A 19,886-nucleotide genomic window follows, 5' to 3' on the forward strand; every position below is an offset into this window, starting at 1 on the left:
ATTATCCCACCCACTTAACTTTTGTACTACTTTAGTGGAAAAGCAAACCATACCGTACCGTACCGAACCGTTCCAACACCGTACCATGCGGTACCAGCAGTGGAAAAGCAAACCGGCCAAGCAGGGCCGAGTAGAGCCGAGCCGGTACTTGCAGTGGAAAAGTGCCAATAGTGTTCTTTAGTGGACAAATATTTCCAGTATAGGGCAAGCTGTAAAGCTTTTGCCCCAGGGTGGTCATGGACCTGCCACAATAAAATAATACTGCACACATCTGCCTGGTGGAGAGAATCTTAGCTTCCTGTCTGCCAGATTGGCCGTGAACAGAATTTACCAAAATTGTTTTATCTCGTGACTAGTTTCTATGGGTTTCTGCAATAGTCATGTCATCTATAAAGTAATGTATTTGAAAGCTCAAGTGTATTTCTTATGTCTTTTATATACAGGAATGAGACAATTTCTATATTGTATTTATTATTTTTCCTATTTCATACAGAGTGTGAGGACGGTGGATCAGAAAGTTGTTCAAGTCTGCCGGTTTCTCCACAAATCACAGACCTCCGAACTGGGAGCTGCAAGGAGCAAGAGTAAGACAAAGGCATACCAGTCTAGCGTCAGTTCAAGGCTGAGGATTTCCTTTATTCGCTAACCCAAAGCCATTTAGGACACTGAGCCATCACATAATGACGTGTAATCACTATCTATAGTGCAACTACTATTTGTAGTGTCCTAGGTATATAATGCATTTTCAGGCATGGCCATGGGGCTTTCATGCAGAGATCTTGGGAGATATTTGGTTTAAATATACTGTAGTTCATATTGTGATGGGCTGGATCACATTGTATAACATGTTTAGCTTTTTTAATGAGATTGCAACTGTAATGTTTTATTCATATACAGTAATTGATGTTAGTAATAACAGTGAAATGCTTCTCATTACTAGTTACAGACAGTACGACAACAGACTGCATTGTATAGGAAGTCAGGCTACAATATAACTCCTATTCTGCAGAAGAATGTACAACCCAGTAGAGGCAGATAGCTGTATACCACATATAGGAGTCATACTATACTGTCTACTGAACACCTTGAAGTAGTTTGTATCTCATTGCGCTCATACTTCTTCACTTGCTGGTGTCCCAATAATCAGATTATCATAGGTGTGCGCACAGGGTGTGCCAGGTGTGCCAGGGCACACCCTAATCACCCCATGTACATTAACATTATCACTTTTTGTGCTGGTAAGAAGATGGGAAAAATCTCTCTTACTGGATCTTCCATAAGAGAAGTCTTTAGGCACTTGCCTTTCAATGTGCCGGCAGGGAGATAAATGTGCTGGGGTCATATATATGTAGACACACACAAACACGTGTGTTTGAGTGTAGGGTGCACACCCTAATTTAATAGGCTGCGCACGCCTATGCAGATTATAAACAATTTGATTGATTTTGGATATATGCTATATTCAGTCAATGATCCAGCTGGCAGTTAGCCCTTAGATGATGTATAAATGTGATCCTCCCAGTTAGTGGAAGAATGATGAATCCTTCAGCATTACATATTCATTTTTATACTGATTTGTCATAAATAGGGTCATCGCCATATAAATATTGGTGTTTTTCCATAAACCTTTGCTGAAATTAGAATTTAAAGGGTGAGTTCATCCAGTATTGAGAGTTTATTTGTAGATGAACACCAGTGAACCAAAGAATGCATACTGTATCTCTTTGCTGGTTTACCTGCATACTGGTTTTACAGCCAGGAAGGTGACACACTTATTTTCTTCTTCAGCAGTGGGGTTTCCTGTGTCACGCCTCCAGCTCCAGCCTGTTCAGTAGACAATGAATCAGAAATTGACCCAGGAAGTTGTAATGCTGAAGTGAATAATGTTCTGGCTTTAGGGCCCATTCACACTCACTGTAAAACACGCATGTTACCACAATGTGACGCAAATAAATGTGCCAATAAATTTGGTTGCCATTTCAAAATACCTTCACAACACATCAAAAAGCACTTGTGTTTTGATGCACCACAACACCCATGTGTAAAACATCTGTGTGTTGTGGTGCGCTGCATTGAAAAAACCGCAGCATGTCAAGTTTTAGTGCACTACAAAGCTTAAACTCCACTTTTTTGGAAAAAAAGAATTAGTAAATATATATATATATATATATATATATATATATATATAAAAATATATATAAATATACATGTATATATATATGTATGTATATATATATATATATATATATATATATATATCATGTACAATTGTAACACAGGTCATATAGTAATTGAATGTTATTAAAAATGACCTTTCCTTTTCAATCTGCAGAGTTGTAATTTTCTGAAAATGCAATGCAATATGTCTATACAGATGGGGTACAGAACACCCCCAGATGTGTAAATTTCTGCTTGTGTGATTGGTTTACTGATTTTCTCAGAAGTCTCCACTAAGATACAAATCAGATTCGGAGCATCCCCTGCAACAAAAATTTAATTTTTAGTGACATATTAAATCACGTCTAAAGGGATGCAGGCCCTGCAAGTGTCCTTATTAGAGCCCTGCAGCAGCAGCAGCTGATTAATATTTATGAAATCACTCCCATACAGATGCAATCTGCACATGGAGACGGACAAACAGCTATTTCTTCAGAATAAGAAAAGTTAGCACCCTGTAAAAAAGTTCTGTAACCCATAGGGGAATATTCTTTTCTCAACTAAAGTGGAGTTACTCTTTAAGCTTTAGCAGTTCATTCAAAATGATTGGGTTGCTTAACCCCTTAGATCCGGCGCATGCTGGCCCTTTAGGGGGTTTCGAATTCAGGGAGGTGGGGCAGGGCTTATTGCCATGTGACTGCTGTGATTGGCTGTCATGGTGGTCACATGATCAGAAAGTTCCAGATCGCAAGATGTGAACGGGAGCTTTCAGTTGGCCACTGGTAACTGTACCAGGAGCGCAACAGGGAGCGCCTTCTCTGCACAGCTCTATTGGCGCTATTGCAGGCAAATATGCAGCCTCTTAGTGCCAAGGGCCGGCTGCTGAAAGGCCGCATATTTGCGTGCGTTCTGCGCCATTTAGTTAATGCCATGCACGTTATCCATGCATGCTTAATGCATGCTTTACCATGACATACTGGCATGAGCATGCTCATAATGTGTGACAGAGGTGCGTGTGTCAACATAAAATATGTCCAGAATTTTGCAGGTAAAACAGTTAGCCTGGCAACATACAGACCATTCCCACCCAAAGAATGTCCCTCCATGACGCGTATCATTGCACTAGGCTTAGTTGCATGTATGTTTTTCAAATGTGCGTTTAGGGCAGGCATGTCCAACCTGCCCCCTGACAATTTTTTTTGTTGCTGGGGAGGAAGGAAGTCGGGTCAGGAGCACAGCCACAGCAGCTTCCAAATAACATTAGGCAGAGGCTGCCACGGAGGGGAGAGGGGGGGGGGCGAGCATGTGCAGTGTTTCTGACTCCTACCACAATTAACACTTCAAATTACTGAAGTGGTCACGGTGGTTAGAGTGTTCCTTTATTATCTCTCAGAAGAAGTAAACCTCTGTATACTGATTCCATTTCATTTGATCATCCTGTAGTTGTGCTAAATTAGTACGGGGGCGCGGCTGCATTTTATTACTTATATACCTATATATATATATATATATATATATATATATAGTATATATTTTATATGCGTCCCGAGAAAATTTCTCTACACTCAATGTGGCCCCGAGAAGCCAAAAGGTTGGACACCCATGGTTTAGTGGTTTGTTTGGAATTCCCCTATAACAATTCCATTGGGTTAAGGAAGAGCCCTACATAACAACGTTGGTAGAGATCTCATCATTGGAGTCCGAAAATAGAGTCTGGTGGCTGGATTGACCCTTTAATAAAAAGGTCTGGTGGCTGGATTGACCTGTTAATAAAAAGGTCTGGTGGCTGGTGGGTGGATTGACCCTTTAATAAAACTAGTCATCACTGCCACAAGATATTAGTTCATGTCAGTGCTGCTATCATAGATACAGTATGATATTTATGTGCACTGAATCATTTCCTGACCTTTTTGATTTTCTAATAGATGTATCACTCTTCTTCTTTTTCCACTCAGTTTAGTATGAAGTAGACTTTGAAGAAGCTGAAGTTTTTTCCCCTTTGTTCTTCCTTTGTATTTCCCCAGATGCCCTGTAGACCACTTTTATGAAAGCAATAAAACAGCTCATGTTCTGACTGCAATAATACATTGTACATTCATACGTTATCACAGCATCACTGACACCGCTCTGTGGACTTCTTGGACTGTAGGCTAGCAGACCGGACACCAGCCTGTACAGACCTCCTAATAGGTTATGAAAGGAGTAACAAGCTTATACTCTGCCTTGGAAATGATATAATAAGCTTTTTCTCTACTTCAATTCAACTAATTGTGTACAAATAGCTCAGTGATTAACGTAGAATTGTGATTATACATTCCAGCGGGAACCTTTCAGATCAGTCTATATTTTAGATTGTTATTTATTGTCAATACTTATATTATGTTCCTCAGTTGCCTTTATTATTTATTGTTTTGTGTTACTAAGCAGTGACCTATAGACCTACAATCAGTTCTATGATCAATATTCTAGTCTTACATTCACTGTAATACCCTTCGTTGTTAGTATATTACTATATGTATAAATGTGTAAATTCTTGTCTGTGGTTCTGCAGTCTAAAATACTTGTGAAATGTCACCTTGCCTTTTGTCAAATGTCAGAATAATAGTTATGATTGTGACTCATTGCATGCTGCAATACTCCTGTGAAAGTCATTTCCAAGTCACAAGCCACTGGATTAGTAAGCCTTCTATCCTGCATTTTGTGCCTGATGTACATGTTAAAGGACCAGTCCAACCAAAAGAGACATCTCATCTTTAAGATGATGCCAGTCAGTTGAATCACTTAAAGCAGTGGTCCTCAACCCTGGCCTACAGGGCCCACTAACAGGCCAGATTTGCAAGATAACTGAAATACATCCCAGGTGATATAATTTGCTGCTCAGTGATTGCAGTACTCTAGTCTGCATCTCCCCAAGGTAATACTTAAAATCTGGCCTGTTAGTGGGCCCTGTAGGCCAGGGTTAAGGACCACTGACTTAAAGTGTTACTAAACCCACAACAGTAAAATCAGTCTGTATATGCTGTAAAGCCTGCTTGTTTTACTCACTGTGGAACCTAAGGGGTTAATCCTACACATTGTGTAAAAAGGCTGTTTGATCCTGTATGCACAGATACTCCTCTTCTTCAACTGACTCCAGAACATGTCTGGAGAGTACAGAGCCTTTGGAGTCAGGCTGCTCATGCTCAGTTTTGTGTGTATTTTTTTCTGGGGAGTAAGAGTGCATGTGATGGATCTATTGGGTCCTGAGATTTGCACAGCTAGCCTGGTGACCCATCTTTTCTCTGCTCCAGTTAACCAACACAGCTAGGTCACCTTCCCATCCCCCAGTTTGTAACTGGACAGTGAATCAGGAACAACCTGGTAAGGCAATCTCTCTGTATTCTCCTCCTGTGAGCATGTTCCTAGTCAAATACTGACCCGTCCGATGCCTGTCTGATTGCTGCTGTACAGGAGATTATAAGAGGCTGATAAATCAAATTCTGCCATTTACTCTAGTGGCATTTAAAGTACATTAAATGTATTTTTAAATAAATATAAACCAGAAATAAAGAGATTATTCTCCCACTTTACAAGACTCTGGTCCGGCCACATCTGGAGTATGCTGTCCAGTTCTGGGCACCGGTCCTCAGGAAAGATGTGCTGGAACTGGAGAGAGTACAGAGAAGAGCAACAAAAATAATTAGGGGAATGGAGGACATCAGCTATGAGTAAAGACTACAAGCATTGAACCTATTCTCTCTGGAGAAGAGACGATTGAGAGGGGATATGATATCAATGTACAAATACTGTACTGGTGACCCTAGCATAAGGAACAAACTTTTCAGAGAAAAGGAATACAATAAGACATAATGCTACTCACTAAAACTAGAAGAAAAGTGGTTTAACCTTAAACTATGTAAGGGGTTCTTTACTGTCAGAGCAGTAAGGATGTGGAATTCTCTTCCACAAGCAGTCGTATCAGCAGGGAGCATTGATAGTTTCAAAAAGATTAGATGGGCACCTTAAAGACCACAACATACAGGGGTATACAATGTACGGTTAACAGCAAACACACACACACACACACACACACACACATTATGGGTTGAACTGGATGGACTGATGTCTTTTTTCAACCCTCACTAACTATGTAACTTGTAACTATGTTTTAATATCTGCCTGCAAATCAATTTCAAATATAACCTGACCAATGCAATAATAATGAGCAGCTGGTCATTGTACACCACAGAAATATAATGTTCAGGTATAATGTTGACAGAGATAAAGAAAGGTAGGAGAAGGCAGGGATAAAGATAAACACTGCCTGAGACAATCTTCTCATTTTGCCTTACCACATTAGCCATTCCTAACTGCTTCACATTCTTGCTAGGATAAGCTATACAAAGTTTGGGAGATGATGAAATATGCAGAGTGTAATCCCTATGTGACAAGCAGCAATAACAAATTCCTGGAAGTCATCGCTTCCTGTTAAGGAGTCGCGGCTTGGACACTAGCCATCTCACCGACAATTTTCATGTGTATCCTCAGCTACACAGACAGCTTGACCCGAAAATATAGCGTAAAGATACCTTGCCAACCGTCCTACTGAGAAACCATTGTGTTGTTGAAATGTATAGTTCTTTATGAGGGATACAAACGTGTATTTCCTGTATTGTTTGTGTTACGTATTATGTGCGTTTATGGTACTAGTCTATGTGCAAAAGTAGATCTAATCCTATTTGTCCTGTCGTAAGTTACAACGTAGCGTTCTGCAATATTTTGTAATACGTCTTGGATCATTAGTTCATAAAAAAATATCACCAAATGCTAAACTGTCCAGCTGTGTACCATATGTAGAAAAATATAGACCTGTGCGGCATCTAATGGATGACCATAGCACCCAATATTAATGAATAATCATACATTTCTATGGTAAATGTAGACATATATTCAATTATATGGGGGTACAGTTAAAGGTAACACTATTACCTGTCAGCACAATGCTCTTAAATTAGTTTGCATGGTTAGGTGATTAATGTTTGGCATGGTTCAGATTATTAGGACTGACTACGTGAATAATTATGTAATGTACTGTCAAATCTTTGGCCAGAAAATGATCTTTTTTAAGAAAACTGTTTGGCTCATTAGTTCCTTTACATGTTTTGCAAATTAGCTAAACTGAGTAATAGCCAACCATTTCATTAAAAAAACTCTATCACCAGAATACATAGCTGAAAATAATGCCCCGTACACACGCATCGATAGTTGGCCGTGAGTTTTAGGCCAACGTCCGATCGGCCGATTTTTGGCTTGTTAGTATGATGCTTTCGACAACCGACTCCGACTTTTTGGCCGAATAAAATCTGGTGTGCAGGCTATAAAATTTTTGTTGGCCGTCAACACAACAGCCGATTTTCCGTCAGTCAGTACAGATTTCGGCAGACAAAAATCTGATGAGCAAGACTGGGCATGCTCAGAGAAGAAAAAACACACGGAAAGTAAACCAGCACATGACATCACTTCTGAAGTAGATTTTTGTTGGCCGAGAAAATTCATGTGCAGTCTAGAGCACATTTCAACCAACACAACAACACTGGACAAAAGTCGGCCGATCGGTCGGCCGATAATCGTTGCGTGTGTCTACGAGGCATAAGGGTTGCCTGTAAAAAAACAACTAATAACATACTTTTCTGCCTACTGGGTTTCTTTTTTGAAGAGTACTTTTGGGTACGTCGGATGTGTGGGACCCCTATGCACTCTGGTTCTATCTCTTGGCCCCCTACATAAAGTGGCATATGAGTTAGTGGATCAAACCACAGAGTGCAGAGGGACACCAGGCATCCAGCCTACCCAAAAGTTTGCTGGATACTAAAGATCATTCCGCAAGCTTAGCTCTTCAAGAGAGCAAAGATTGATGACTCAGGAGGCAAGCGAGTAAAAACTGGCTATGGGACACTTGAGAATTAACCCTTTTCTTTGCAGGTAGCCCTTATTTAAATGTTTTAATTTTAGTGACAGAGGAAGTCTTTTGCCTTATTTTTTAGTATCATGTCCTGTATCGAGTCAGTGTCACATAATTACAGGACATAATTGCACCTTTACTGGCATAATTACAGAGTGCACACAATAGCACAGTAGAGAAGAAGTCAGTTCTCAGGTCTTGGCAAAAAATAAAAATGTCTCTTTATTGTGATTTTTAAATCAACAGAAAAATTTTTGCTATCTGTTACTGTATGGAGCAAAACTAAGGACGCTACTATACTAGTATACGTACAGTTCTCCATGAAACCAATATGTAGGCCAAGCAAGCGGGCTATCAGAGCATTCTGGTTTCAGCACCTTGGTCAAGCAAGCTGGCTATCAGACACCAATCTGGTTTCAGCACCTTGGCCAAGCCAGCTGGCTATCAGACAGCAATCTGGTTTCAGCACCTCGGCCAAGTAAGCTGGCTATCAGAGCAATCTGGTTTCAGCACCTTGACCAAGCAAGCTGGCTATTAGACAGCAATCTGGTTTCAGCACCTTGGCCAAGCCAGCTGGCTATCAGACCAATCTGGTTTCAGCACCTTGACCAAGCAAGCTGGCTATCAGACAGCAATCTGGTTTCAGCACCTTGACCAAGCAAGCTGGCTATCAGACAGCAATCTGGTTTCAGCACCTTGACCAAGCAAGCTGGCTATCAGACAGCAAACTGGTTTCAGTATCTTGCTCAGGGCCCAAAAACTGGTGCTTTAAGCTCCTGAGCTCAGATCAACCTGACATCAAGCTGGCCAGAAAATGCTAATATTTCCTTTAATATTGGAGGGCTGGTCAGGTGGAAATCAGCCTTAAAGCAATAAATAATTTGAAATAGTGATATATTACTTGTGTGCTTGCTACAGAAGCATCATAAGTGATCTATTGCTTAGTAAGAGCAGTTGTGGTCCCTTCTAATTCGACTGCACCCATGCCTCCAAAATAAGAACTAACCAACGTTCAGATGCCATCGACCTAGACTGAAAACAAGGTTCATAATGTTTGCTTTTCATGTTTGCCCAAGTTCAATCCTGTAAAATAAAAATATATTTGCAATACAAGTTAACTAATGATAGCCATATCTGTTGCAAAAAAAAAAAAAAAAAAAATCTCTATTTTGCATTAAATATGTGTCACTAAAACAAATTGCAGGGAACATGAAGAGAAACTACTAAAGTTGTTAAGTGTGTCTATGGTCAAAATGTAAAATTATTTGTTCATTGTGTTTCAATTCATTCAATCCTAGTCATATTATTCTAAATGATCTTGAAGTTTGTGACGATCCTCAAACATTTTCTTTCTTGAATTCTGTGACACATATTCACTATAGCCTGTAAATAGGCACTGCTATGTCACACATCTCACAGAGCCTGCCTTCTGAACTACAGAATTGCTGAGAGGAGGGATTTCAGAAAGCGAAATTAGTACAGGAATCACTGCTTGCAGGCAGGAAGGTAACATGGGATATATAGTCCTTAGATTTTGAATTAAACAGCGGAAGATAAGTTGCAAAGCATTCAGGGAATCCAGTAAAATGTGGTAGGAGATGGCCAGCAGACAGGCAACACTTACAACATAAAGGAGATTTTTCAAGTTAGCTTATATTGGCATTACTAAAAAGAGTATTGTTTTTATTGTATTATAATGCTGATGTTGTTAAAAAAAGTGTATGCTGTGACCATAGAAATACTTTAATGCCAACTCAATTGCTAAGGTAAATTATCCACTGGCTTCTTATGTTTTTTGAAGTCTACAATGGTAAGATTTGTGTCCACTCCCTGTAGGGACAAGGGTGTGACTCTCAATTATTTGTAAAGTGTACATAATAATAAATGTATCATGGGGCTAGTAATAACATCTAGTTTTATGGCCATGACAGTTGGGTAAAACAGAGGACATTTCGCAACTGGAGTCACTGAGCTATATATAATTCCAGTATGTGACAGCAACCATGCAAAATAGAAACATTTTTGAACTGTAGTTCTGGAATGAATGATATTTGCATAGCAAACAGTTGGATAAAGGGAGTTACTGTGTGCAAACATACTACAAGAAGCAGATAAAAATATAAAGGCTTAGCAGCCAATCTAATTACTACTCTACGTTGGTTAGGAAAATCCAGTTGGATAAATTCTCATGCTATTATACAGTATATGCCCCATGATGATTTTACTCTTTTACAACCCCAACATACTCACTCTTGAATGAATTCCTTATAATTTGTTTGAGAATCATTGTATTATAAAACCCTTGCCAAGCTCAGAATGCTAGTAACATAACATTTAGAACAGCTATGAACTATGTATATCCCAAAAAATGATATAAAGTGCACACCATACAATAAGTAGGTGTCATCAGACTTTCATTTCGGTTACAAGTGCTTCTACATGGTATTCCGTTAATCACTGCTTTTTCTGTTCTATGTATGTCCTGGATGACAATAACCACCTACTTGTACGAATCCTTTGTGACACAGTGTGATCTCAATGTTAACCGATGGCCTGTGTTTTGTTTGTGTTCTGCATAGAAATTCTAGCCGTAGTCTTTTATTTTACATTAGAATATTTATTTTGTTATTTGAAACAATAAACTTTATTTTACATCTTATTTGTTGTCCGCGTGTTTACTCCTGATGACTTTGCCCTGTGTAAATGGCTTTTATTGTTCCTGTAAATGGTATATCTGCCATTGATATATATAGTTATTATTTATAGGGTAAGGAGCAGGTTGAATAACTTTTCTGTTACTCTTTGATGAAATCTGTTTTCTTGCTTTGCCTGCTTTGCCCTTTTGCTACAGAAGATGTCCCACTTTCTCTACTTGAAAAGCCATTTGTTTTACATTACAGATAATAGATGGGACAAGAGAACTTGGCTTCTGATGCAGTAGGTGCGGGAATCCATGTCAGAGATGGCAGGGAACTTCAGATCTTTCCACTAGAATCCACAAAAGGCAGTGGATGATTCAGTGAACCAATGTGCACCCTTAACTGAGTTATTCCATCTGCCTGGACTAACACTTTGAAGAAGGAATCGAAGCAGCAAAGAAAAATTAGCTGGTGAATTTCTATTGCTGTCTTGGAAATTTGAAACTGTGTTCAGGTCAAAATGTCCACTTTGAAGGCCAATTATAAAATAGTCGTATGACCTTACGGCAGTTATTCTGCAACTTTAACCATTTTAAGACCAGAAGATTTTGCTGCTTAATGACCAGGCCCTATTTTGCGATTCGGCACTGTGTGAATTTAAAGGGACAATTTCACGGTCATGCGAAGCTGTACCCAATCGAAATTGACGTCCTTTTTTTCCCCACAAATAGAGCTTTCTTTTAGTGGTATTTGATCACCTGTGCAATTTTTATTTTTTGCGCTATAAACAAAAAAAAAAAACGATAATTTTGAAAAATAAAACAATATTTTTCACATTCTGCTATATACCATTCCCCAAAAAAATGTGAAAATCAAAATTTTTTAACATTTTAGGCCAATTAGTTTTCTGCTACATATTTTTGGTAAAAAAAAATCTCAATAAACGTATTTTGATTTGGTGTGCACAAAAGTTATTGCGTTTACTAACTACGGGAAATATTTATGTTTTTTTGCTTTTTTTTTACTAGTAATGGCAGCGCTCTGCGATTTTTTTGCAGGACTGCGACATTGCGTCGGACAGATCGGACCCCTAACTGACATTTTTGACACTTTTGGGGGTACCAGTGACATCACTACAGTAAACAGTGCTAAAAATATGCACTGTTACTGTAATAATGCCATTGGCAGGGAAGGGGTTAATACTATAGGTGCTCAAGGGGTTAAATGTAAGCTTAGGGGAGTGATTCTAACTCTGGGGGGGGGGGGGTTGGGCTTGTGAGATGACCATAGAGACATGCGATCCTATATAGCAGGATTGCACGGTCTCTGTGATCATCTCAGGGAGAAGGACAGACAGCTGTGTTTACATCAGCCGTCCGTCCTTCTCTGTTAGTGGGGAGAGATTGCGAGTGGCCGGCGGCCATCGGAGCTGCCTGACACTCGCGCCAGCTTCCCCGCTGAAGACCAGGGGCGGGAGTGTGCCGCCGGCGGCGCGCTCTCACCCCTAGCTCCTCCCAGACGAGCTCCGTACATGTACGGGACATTGTACAAAAGACAAATGAATCCTGCGCTTGAGGGGTTATCCTGAAACGGGTATCCTGAGAATGCGATTCAGGTTGAATGGACATAGTCCCGGCTGTGCTGCCACTCTCAACAGGTTGTGGTAACTCAAACAGACAGCCTAGCACATTATATTTAAAACAATTTATTAAAATAAAATAACATACACATTGTACTCACAAAACAAGTTGGAACACGGGCAAACATGTGCAATCAAGGACCACCAAGACTCTCCACTGGGCTTCCTCTACTGATGCAGGCCGTGGTGGGATGTGAACCGCCAAAAAAACGCTTATGTGTTTCGGGTTGTCCCCCCTTCATCAGAGCTCTTGTTCCAACTTGTTTTGTGAGTACAATGTGTATGCTATTTTATTTTAATAAACTGTTTTATAGATAATGCGCTAGGCTGGTGCGCCCTCTGTCCGTTCCTTTTTTATGTACGCCTTTGCCTGAGAGAGCCAGCCTGCGGCAGTACATCTGCGACGGCTGGTCGTTATGTGCTTAATAAAACAAACAAAAAAGATTTAAAAAAGCGCATTTACAAAACACAGTGATATTTTATACAAAGCTAACATGAGACTGGTTGAAACCTACTCTTTTTGTGTTTGCCCAATTTATTTGGATTACTACTAACTCAAAAATATAGTAATGGGCCAATCTGATGAGGGAGGGGGTTTGTTTTCAAGGAGATGTTGGTTAAAGCGGAACTTCAGTCACAGGGCTGAAGAACTATATCTGACAGTTTGTCCAACCATGCTACCTGTGCCACGCTGAAAAGCGAGCACGGAGGAACCACAATTCCTATTTTTTTTATATATCTTCCTGTGTCACCTACCACCTTAGTACACTTTGAAAGAGCCTCATCCCATTGCTGTGTTCCTGTAAGTAGCCTACACAGTTATCAGTAAATAACGTGTTTCCCCCGAAAATAAGCCTGGGTCTTATTTTAATTTTGGCTACATAAAACACACTAGGGCTTATTTTCAGGGGATGTCTTATTTATTTAAAATATGTACAATGACAATCTTAAAGTGGTTGTAACCCTAAAAAAAATATCCTGATCCTTTAAATCATGATAGACAGCATGGTGATTGTGCTGTGTCAGTTACCCCTCTCTATGTTCCAAAAAAACCTGAAATAAAACAATAAAATGTTTTTAAAAAAGTTCCTGTGTCCCCTGTCTTCTCTCCACCTCTCCCCCTGTCAGCTCAGGAGTCAGCATTATGACATTCTGTAATTCTAAAAATAAACCTTGGTTAAAGTCATTGTAAAATTATGTAATCCGCTTTGTAAAAAGATTATATATTGTGCAGTGTGTTTCTTTTTGTAACTTTATTGTGGAAAATGCTTTATTTACAGCGTCGCTGGGCGCTCACGTGACCTGCCAGAGGTCTTCTTCCCTGCTCCGAATACTGCAGAGGGAATGGCCAAGATCCCCACTAACGTCAGCCCCGCTCCGAGCACTACAGAAGGAAGAGAGAAGATCTCCGACCTCCGGCTGGTCAAGTGAGCACCCAGCGGCGCTGTAAATAAGGTATTTTCCACAATAAAAAGTTACAAAAAGAGACACACTGCACATTATATAATCTTTTTACAAAACCGATTACATGTTTTTACAAGGACTTTATCTAGGGCTTATTTTCGGGGTAGGGCTTATATTGCAGCCATCCCCAAAAATCAGGCTAGGTCTTATTTTCGGGGCAGGGCTTATTTTTGGGGGAAAAGGGTAGTGGGAATATGTTGAGACAGAACTATGCAGTCCAATACAATCTGCTCAAATGGCATAACTTGCTACTTCCTGCCTATTTTCTGCTGCACTTGGAACTGGGGCATATTACATTAGGACTGATTTCAAGAAATCATTTAGTGCTTTGTTAATGAATACATACATGGTCTATAGGGTGGTTCTGGTTTTATTTGCCTAGAGTTTTGCTTTGAATATAGAACATTAAATATGATTCTTTCAGATGACTTTATAAATGTGACATATCCAGGAAAGGAAAATGCCAAATCCATCTATGAGCTAACATAGTTTGACAGCAGGAACATACAACCTTTCCATGGGTCAAGTGTGAATGTAAAGTGACCTTGTACAGAAAGAAATATGGAAGCTTGCATTGTCAATTTGTTTTAAATGCATTCCATTATTTTACCAATGTTTACAGAACCCCCTGCCACATATGTTCTAATAAGCTTAGAAACAACAAACTGGTTCTTAATCAGTGAACATCAGTCCAGTCTTCAGAGGCTCTGGTATTGCCTAATGGGACACCACCAACAAGTGGCATAGGGTGGGGGGTGCAGGGGGGGGCCGGCCGCACCGGGAGCAACATCTGGGGGGGGGGGCGCATCTGCAGCGTCACTCTGTCTGTCTGACTTTGACATACACAGTTCACACACTGTCTGCGGCTGCCTCCATCTTTAGGCTGGGAGATGTCCAGCGCGGCCGCCCTATGGCTGAAAAAGGCGGGGCGGGGCGGGGCTGGACTGTGCCTCACCTGTCCATTGGTGTAGGGTGGGATGGCGTTGCAAGCCAAGCCCCGCCTATCCCACCTCTCCTCACTGCTCATTCAGTTTAGCAGCGAGTGAGTCAGCAGTCTGGCGCTGGTCTGTCTGCATTGAAAGGGGGCACGATGATCTCTCTGCATTGAAGGGGGGCATGCTGGTCATTTTGCATTGAAAGGGGGCACGCTGGTCACTCTGCATTGAAAGGGGGCATGCTGGTCACTCTGCATTGAAAGGGGGCACGCTGGTCATTCTGCATTGAAAGGGGGCACGCTGGTCTCTCTGCATTGAAAGGGGGCACGCTGGTCTCTCTGCATTGAAAGGGGGCATGCTGGTCATTCTGCATTGAAAGGGGGCACGCTGGTCTCTCTGCATTGAAAGGGGTCACGCTGGTCTCTCTGCATTGAAAGGGGGCACGCTGGTCATTCAAACTTGTATTTAGATGCATTTTACTTTAATTACATCAGTATTTTCATAACAAACAATACATGTGCTTAGGGGGTAAGGGTTTCTTTAACTAATCTAGTGGAAGAGACTCGAGTGCTAAAATCCCGTGAGTTAGGGGGCGCAAATTACTTGCCTTGCCCCGGGTGCTGACAACCCACGCTACGCCACTGCCACCAACTCCCTTCTCACCCAGACTGGAGCCAAACTGTCAATCACAGCCTGCATGTTAAAGCACAACTACATTTTATCAGATCACCACAAACCAAAAAACGATATTTAAAGCGGAGTTCCAGCCACATTTACATCTTTACACCATCCCATTCAGAACAGCAAAATAAAACATCATTGGCCATTTTATTTTCTTTCTAACTGGATTTACCATGTTTTTATGGGGTGTGTGGGTGTCCCAGAAGACGATGGGACCATTCAGAAAGCCCCCCCCCCCCCGGCTTACGCATGCGCAGTAGGAATTCCTAAAGGCTTCACTGCCGGTTTCCCTTACTAGCAATGCCGTGCCTACACCCAAAGCCGATGGAAGGATCGGCTTGGGGTGCTGAAATCGCAGACTCCCTAGACAGGTAAGTGCCCGTGTATTAAAAGTCAGAAGCTACAGTATATTTGTAATTGCTGACTTTCATTTTTTTCCCCGGGCTGGAACTCTGCTTTGATTCAATTTTAATATTCAAAGCAAAAATATCCATCTGTCCATCCATGTCTCAATGCTTTATTTTGCTAAGAAATCACTTTGAGGGCTGTGGCCCTCTGTAGTAAGGGCAGGTGATTCATGTAACATTTACTTCCTGAATTCATCTGCCCTTAGCTTAGGTGTCCAGGCAGGGGGGGTGTGCTTTTTTGAGAAAACCCCTCCTCCCCTCTTGAAGACTCCTGGAATGTGTGACATCATTTGCCTAGGCATGGAAACCAGGAAGTAACCAAAAAAATGCAAAAAAAATGTATAAAACAAGTTAATATGATATTCTTTCCTATCTTTTTACTAATGCTAGCATGAGGATTAAAAATAGTTAATGTTGATTGAGAGAGTGAAGTTCCACTTTAACCACTTGCTGACCAGCCGCCGTAGTTTTACTGTAGCAGGTTGGCTCTGTTACGTGAAACCACTTATCTGTATGTCGCTTTGTGTAACAGATAGTGGGGGCACATGGCCAGATGGGGAGCCAATCAGTGGGTCCGATGGAAGCGATGTCTGCCGAGCACCTGTGACCGCTCCCCATGGAGACAGAACATCTGTCAGCCGATGTAAAAAAGGCGGACCCCTGTTCTGTCAGAGATGAACACCAGAATCTGTGTTCCTCCTATTTAGGAACACAGGTCTCTGTGTTCATCCAGTCAGTACAACCCCTACACAGTTAAAAAGCACTCCCTAGGAGTACACTTAACCCTTTGATTGTCCCTGGTGTTAACCCCTTCCCTGCCATTGTCATTAGTACAGTAACAGTGCATATTTTTAGCACTGATTAGTACTGTAGTAATGTCACTGGTCCCCTCAAAAGTGTCAAAAGTATCAGTTAGGGGTCCGATCTGTCTGCAGCAAAGTTACAGTCCCACAAAAAATCGCTGATCGCCGCCATTACTAGTAAAAAACAATAAAAAAGACATAAGTCAATGCCCTAGTTTGTAGATGCTATACCTTTTGCACAAACCAATCAATATATACTTCCTGGGATTTTTATTTTTTATTTTTTACCAAAAATATGTAGCAGAATACATTATAGCCTAAATTGATGAAAACATTTGATTTTTTTTTTTTTTTTATTGGGAATGTTTTATAGCAGAAAGTCAAAAATATATATATTTTTTCCTAATTGTCGCTATTTTTTTCAATTTTAGCATAAGAAATAAAAACCGCAGAGGTGATCAAATACCACCAAAAGAAAGCTCTATTTGTGGGGAAAAAGGACATCAATTTTATTTGGGTACAGCGTCGCACGACCGCGCAATTGTCAGTTAAAGTAGCGCAGTGCCGAATGGCAAAAAATGGCCTGGTCATTAAGGGGATAAAACCTTCCAATCCTTAAGTGGTAAAGTTACCTCTGATCTTTCTATAACAGCCATATTTCACTGTTCTCTGTATACATCATTGGCCAGGGGAACAGTTACAGTTTGTACAGCCTTGTTTAGTCTGCTTAAATTGCACTTTTTTTTGGTAAAAAAAAGGAACATATTTGAAATAACTGATGGTGCTGTTTATGAAGGTGCCACTTTTATTACATGTTTGTGGAATGGAAAGTGTAACCCTAACACGCTCCAGAACTGTCATTTTCATCCTAGCTTTACTACCCACAGAGTCCTAAACCTGAAACAAGCACAGATTTAGTACAGTCTTAGTGCAGCAATGAGTCAGAACAGCTGAATCTGACTTAACCACTTTACTGCTGCTCACTAGAGCTCTACTGCGGCAAAGTGGCTCGATAACGTCTGGCGACGTAGACCTACGTCGCTAGACATTCCCCTCTCTTGGCGGCGCGCGCGCGCCGCAGGAGGCTCGCTCCCACTGTATTCAGTCACAGCGGGAGTCGGGCCAGGGGAGGAGTGGCGGCAATCGTCGGGAAATCAAGTCTGGAGATCCGCCCGCTTGTGTAAACATAGCGGGCGGATCTCCTAAGTGCCAGGCAGGGTCAGATTGCAGGGTTCAGCATAGCTGAACCTGCGATCTGTCCTTGTGTCACATAGTCCCCTCCCCCCACACATGTCAGTAAGCACCAGGCATACATTAACCCCTTGATCACCAATAAAAATTAACCCCTTCACTGCCAGTGTCATTTTTACAGTAACAGTGCATATTTATAGCACTGATTACTGTAGTAATGTCACTGGTACCCCCAAAAGTGTCAAAAATGTCAGTCAAGGGTCCGATCTGTCCGCCGCAATGTCGCAGTCCTGCAAAAAAAATCGCAGATCGCCGCCATTACTCGTTAAAAAAAAAAAACACCAAAAATGACAGAAATCTTTCCCTTAGTTAGTAAACGCAATAACTTTTGCGCAAACCAATCAAAATACGCTTATTGCAATTTTTTTTACCAAAAATATGTAGCAGAAAACAAATTGGCCTAAAATGATAAAAAATTTAGATTTTTACATTTTTTTGGGGGGGAATTTAATATAAAAAATGTGAAAAATATTGTTATTTTTTCAAAATTGTCGCTCTTTTTTTGTTTATAGCGCAAAAAGTAAAAATCGCACAGGTGATCAAATACCACCAAAAGAAAGCTCTGTTTGTGGGAAAAAAAGACGTAAATTTCATTTGGGTACGGCGTTGCATGACCGCGCAATTGTCAATTAAAGTCGCACAGTGCCGAATCGCAAAAAGTGGCCCCGACGTAAGACAGCAAAATCCTCCGGTGGTAAAGTGGTTAAGAAAAGGGTTTTTCCCCAAAATGTTGTCAGTCCCCTCCACCTCCACCCTGGTTCCTAGGTGTCTGCTTGCTAGTGACAAGATAAGGCGATACCCACGCGGCGTGGAAGGTAAAAAAGAAAAACTTTATTCAAAAATTAAAGATCAATAACACATAGTGACAAGTATCTGCAAACAAATTGTGTTATTAATCTTTTATTTCTGAATAAAGTTTTTATTTTTTACCTTCCACACCGCGTGGGTATCGCCTTATCTTGTGAATGGTTACTCCCATTCCATTTGGTTTCTGATGGTTCTACCTCCATAGGTTCCACACTCCCCCTCTGGGGTGAGTCGGTGAAGGATTAGCCCCACCAACCAGTTTTGTGACTGGGACCTTTTGACATACCTCGGCTTGCTAGTGAGCTACTTTATTTCTGCTACTATCATTATGAACACATGTGTATATTCTTTATGTATACTTGTGAAATCTCACTATTCTGATGCTGGTTATTAAATTACTGTACTATGCGTTAGGACTTGCTTATATCTAGTATCATGGTCTTGGTGGTGAATTCTGATTTGTGTATGTTGGTAATTGTATTATACATGTATAAATAATACAAGCAATAGGTTAAACACTAAGATGTTAGCGTGCTGCCTTACATGTAAACATGATAACTGTTGCAATCGCCCATGTGCTTATGTCAGCTCTTATCAGAACTTCCAAGCCCTCAAATTGCTGATTTCATCGCTTATCACATGTACTGAACCATGGCAACCGCAGATCTAAATAAAGGCTAAGATGGCGCAATCTTCAGCTATAAAGTATGGGGGAGTTTAGTTCTGCTTTAAGTGACCGCTCTGGAGCCAGCTCCTTCAAAAACAACTAAGCATTGACAACTTCCCTATTTATTTCCTTATGGTTGCACTTTTGATCACTTTTATAAACCAGCACGAATTCTGATCATATAAATGAGTGATAAGTCTGTAAAATATTCCCAGTTTTTTTACATACATCACTTTATTATTTGTAAAAAAAATTAAAAAGCTTGTTATACCCCAAATATGCCAACAATAAAAAAAACTCTAGCAGGGCGGCTACCAGTCGGGCCGATCTGTAAGACAAAATCCAATACCAAGAGAATGATGCTTTAAAGTATAACTAATGGCAATTTTTTATTTCTTTCTTTTTTTTGGATAGAGAAGAGAAGGATTAGAATGCTTATCGGTTTTTATTGTTGTCTGTGTCCCCGTTAGGGTGATTCACCCTCTTTAACCACTT

General features: G+C 40.7%; 1 protein-coding gene across 2 annotated transcripts in view; it reads left to right on the plus strand.

Annotated features, from left to right (window-relative positions):
- The window catches only part of NAB2 (NGFI-A binding protein 2), a 95,871-nt gene extending 94,725 nt beyond the window's left edge, over positions 1-1,146 (plus strand). For both annotated transcript variants that reach the window (XM_082245673.1, XM_082245672.1), the window contains exon 7: positions 494-1,146. In XM_082245673.1, the coding sequence (XP_082101799.1) occupies positions 494-588 (95 nt within the window). In that variant the 3' untranslated portion in view covers positions 589-1,146. The remainder of the gene's footprint in view (positions 1-493) is intronic.
- The last annotated feature ends 18,740 nt before the right edge of the window (positions 1,147-19,886 follow it).

The sequence above is a fragment of the Pelophylax lessonae genome (genome assembly GCF_965119305.1).
Source record: "Pelophylax lessonae genome assembly, chromosome: 2".
Taxonomy (NCBI): Eukaryota; Metazoa; Chordata; class Amphibia; order Anura; family Ranidae; genus Pelophylax; species Pelophylax lessonae.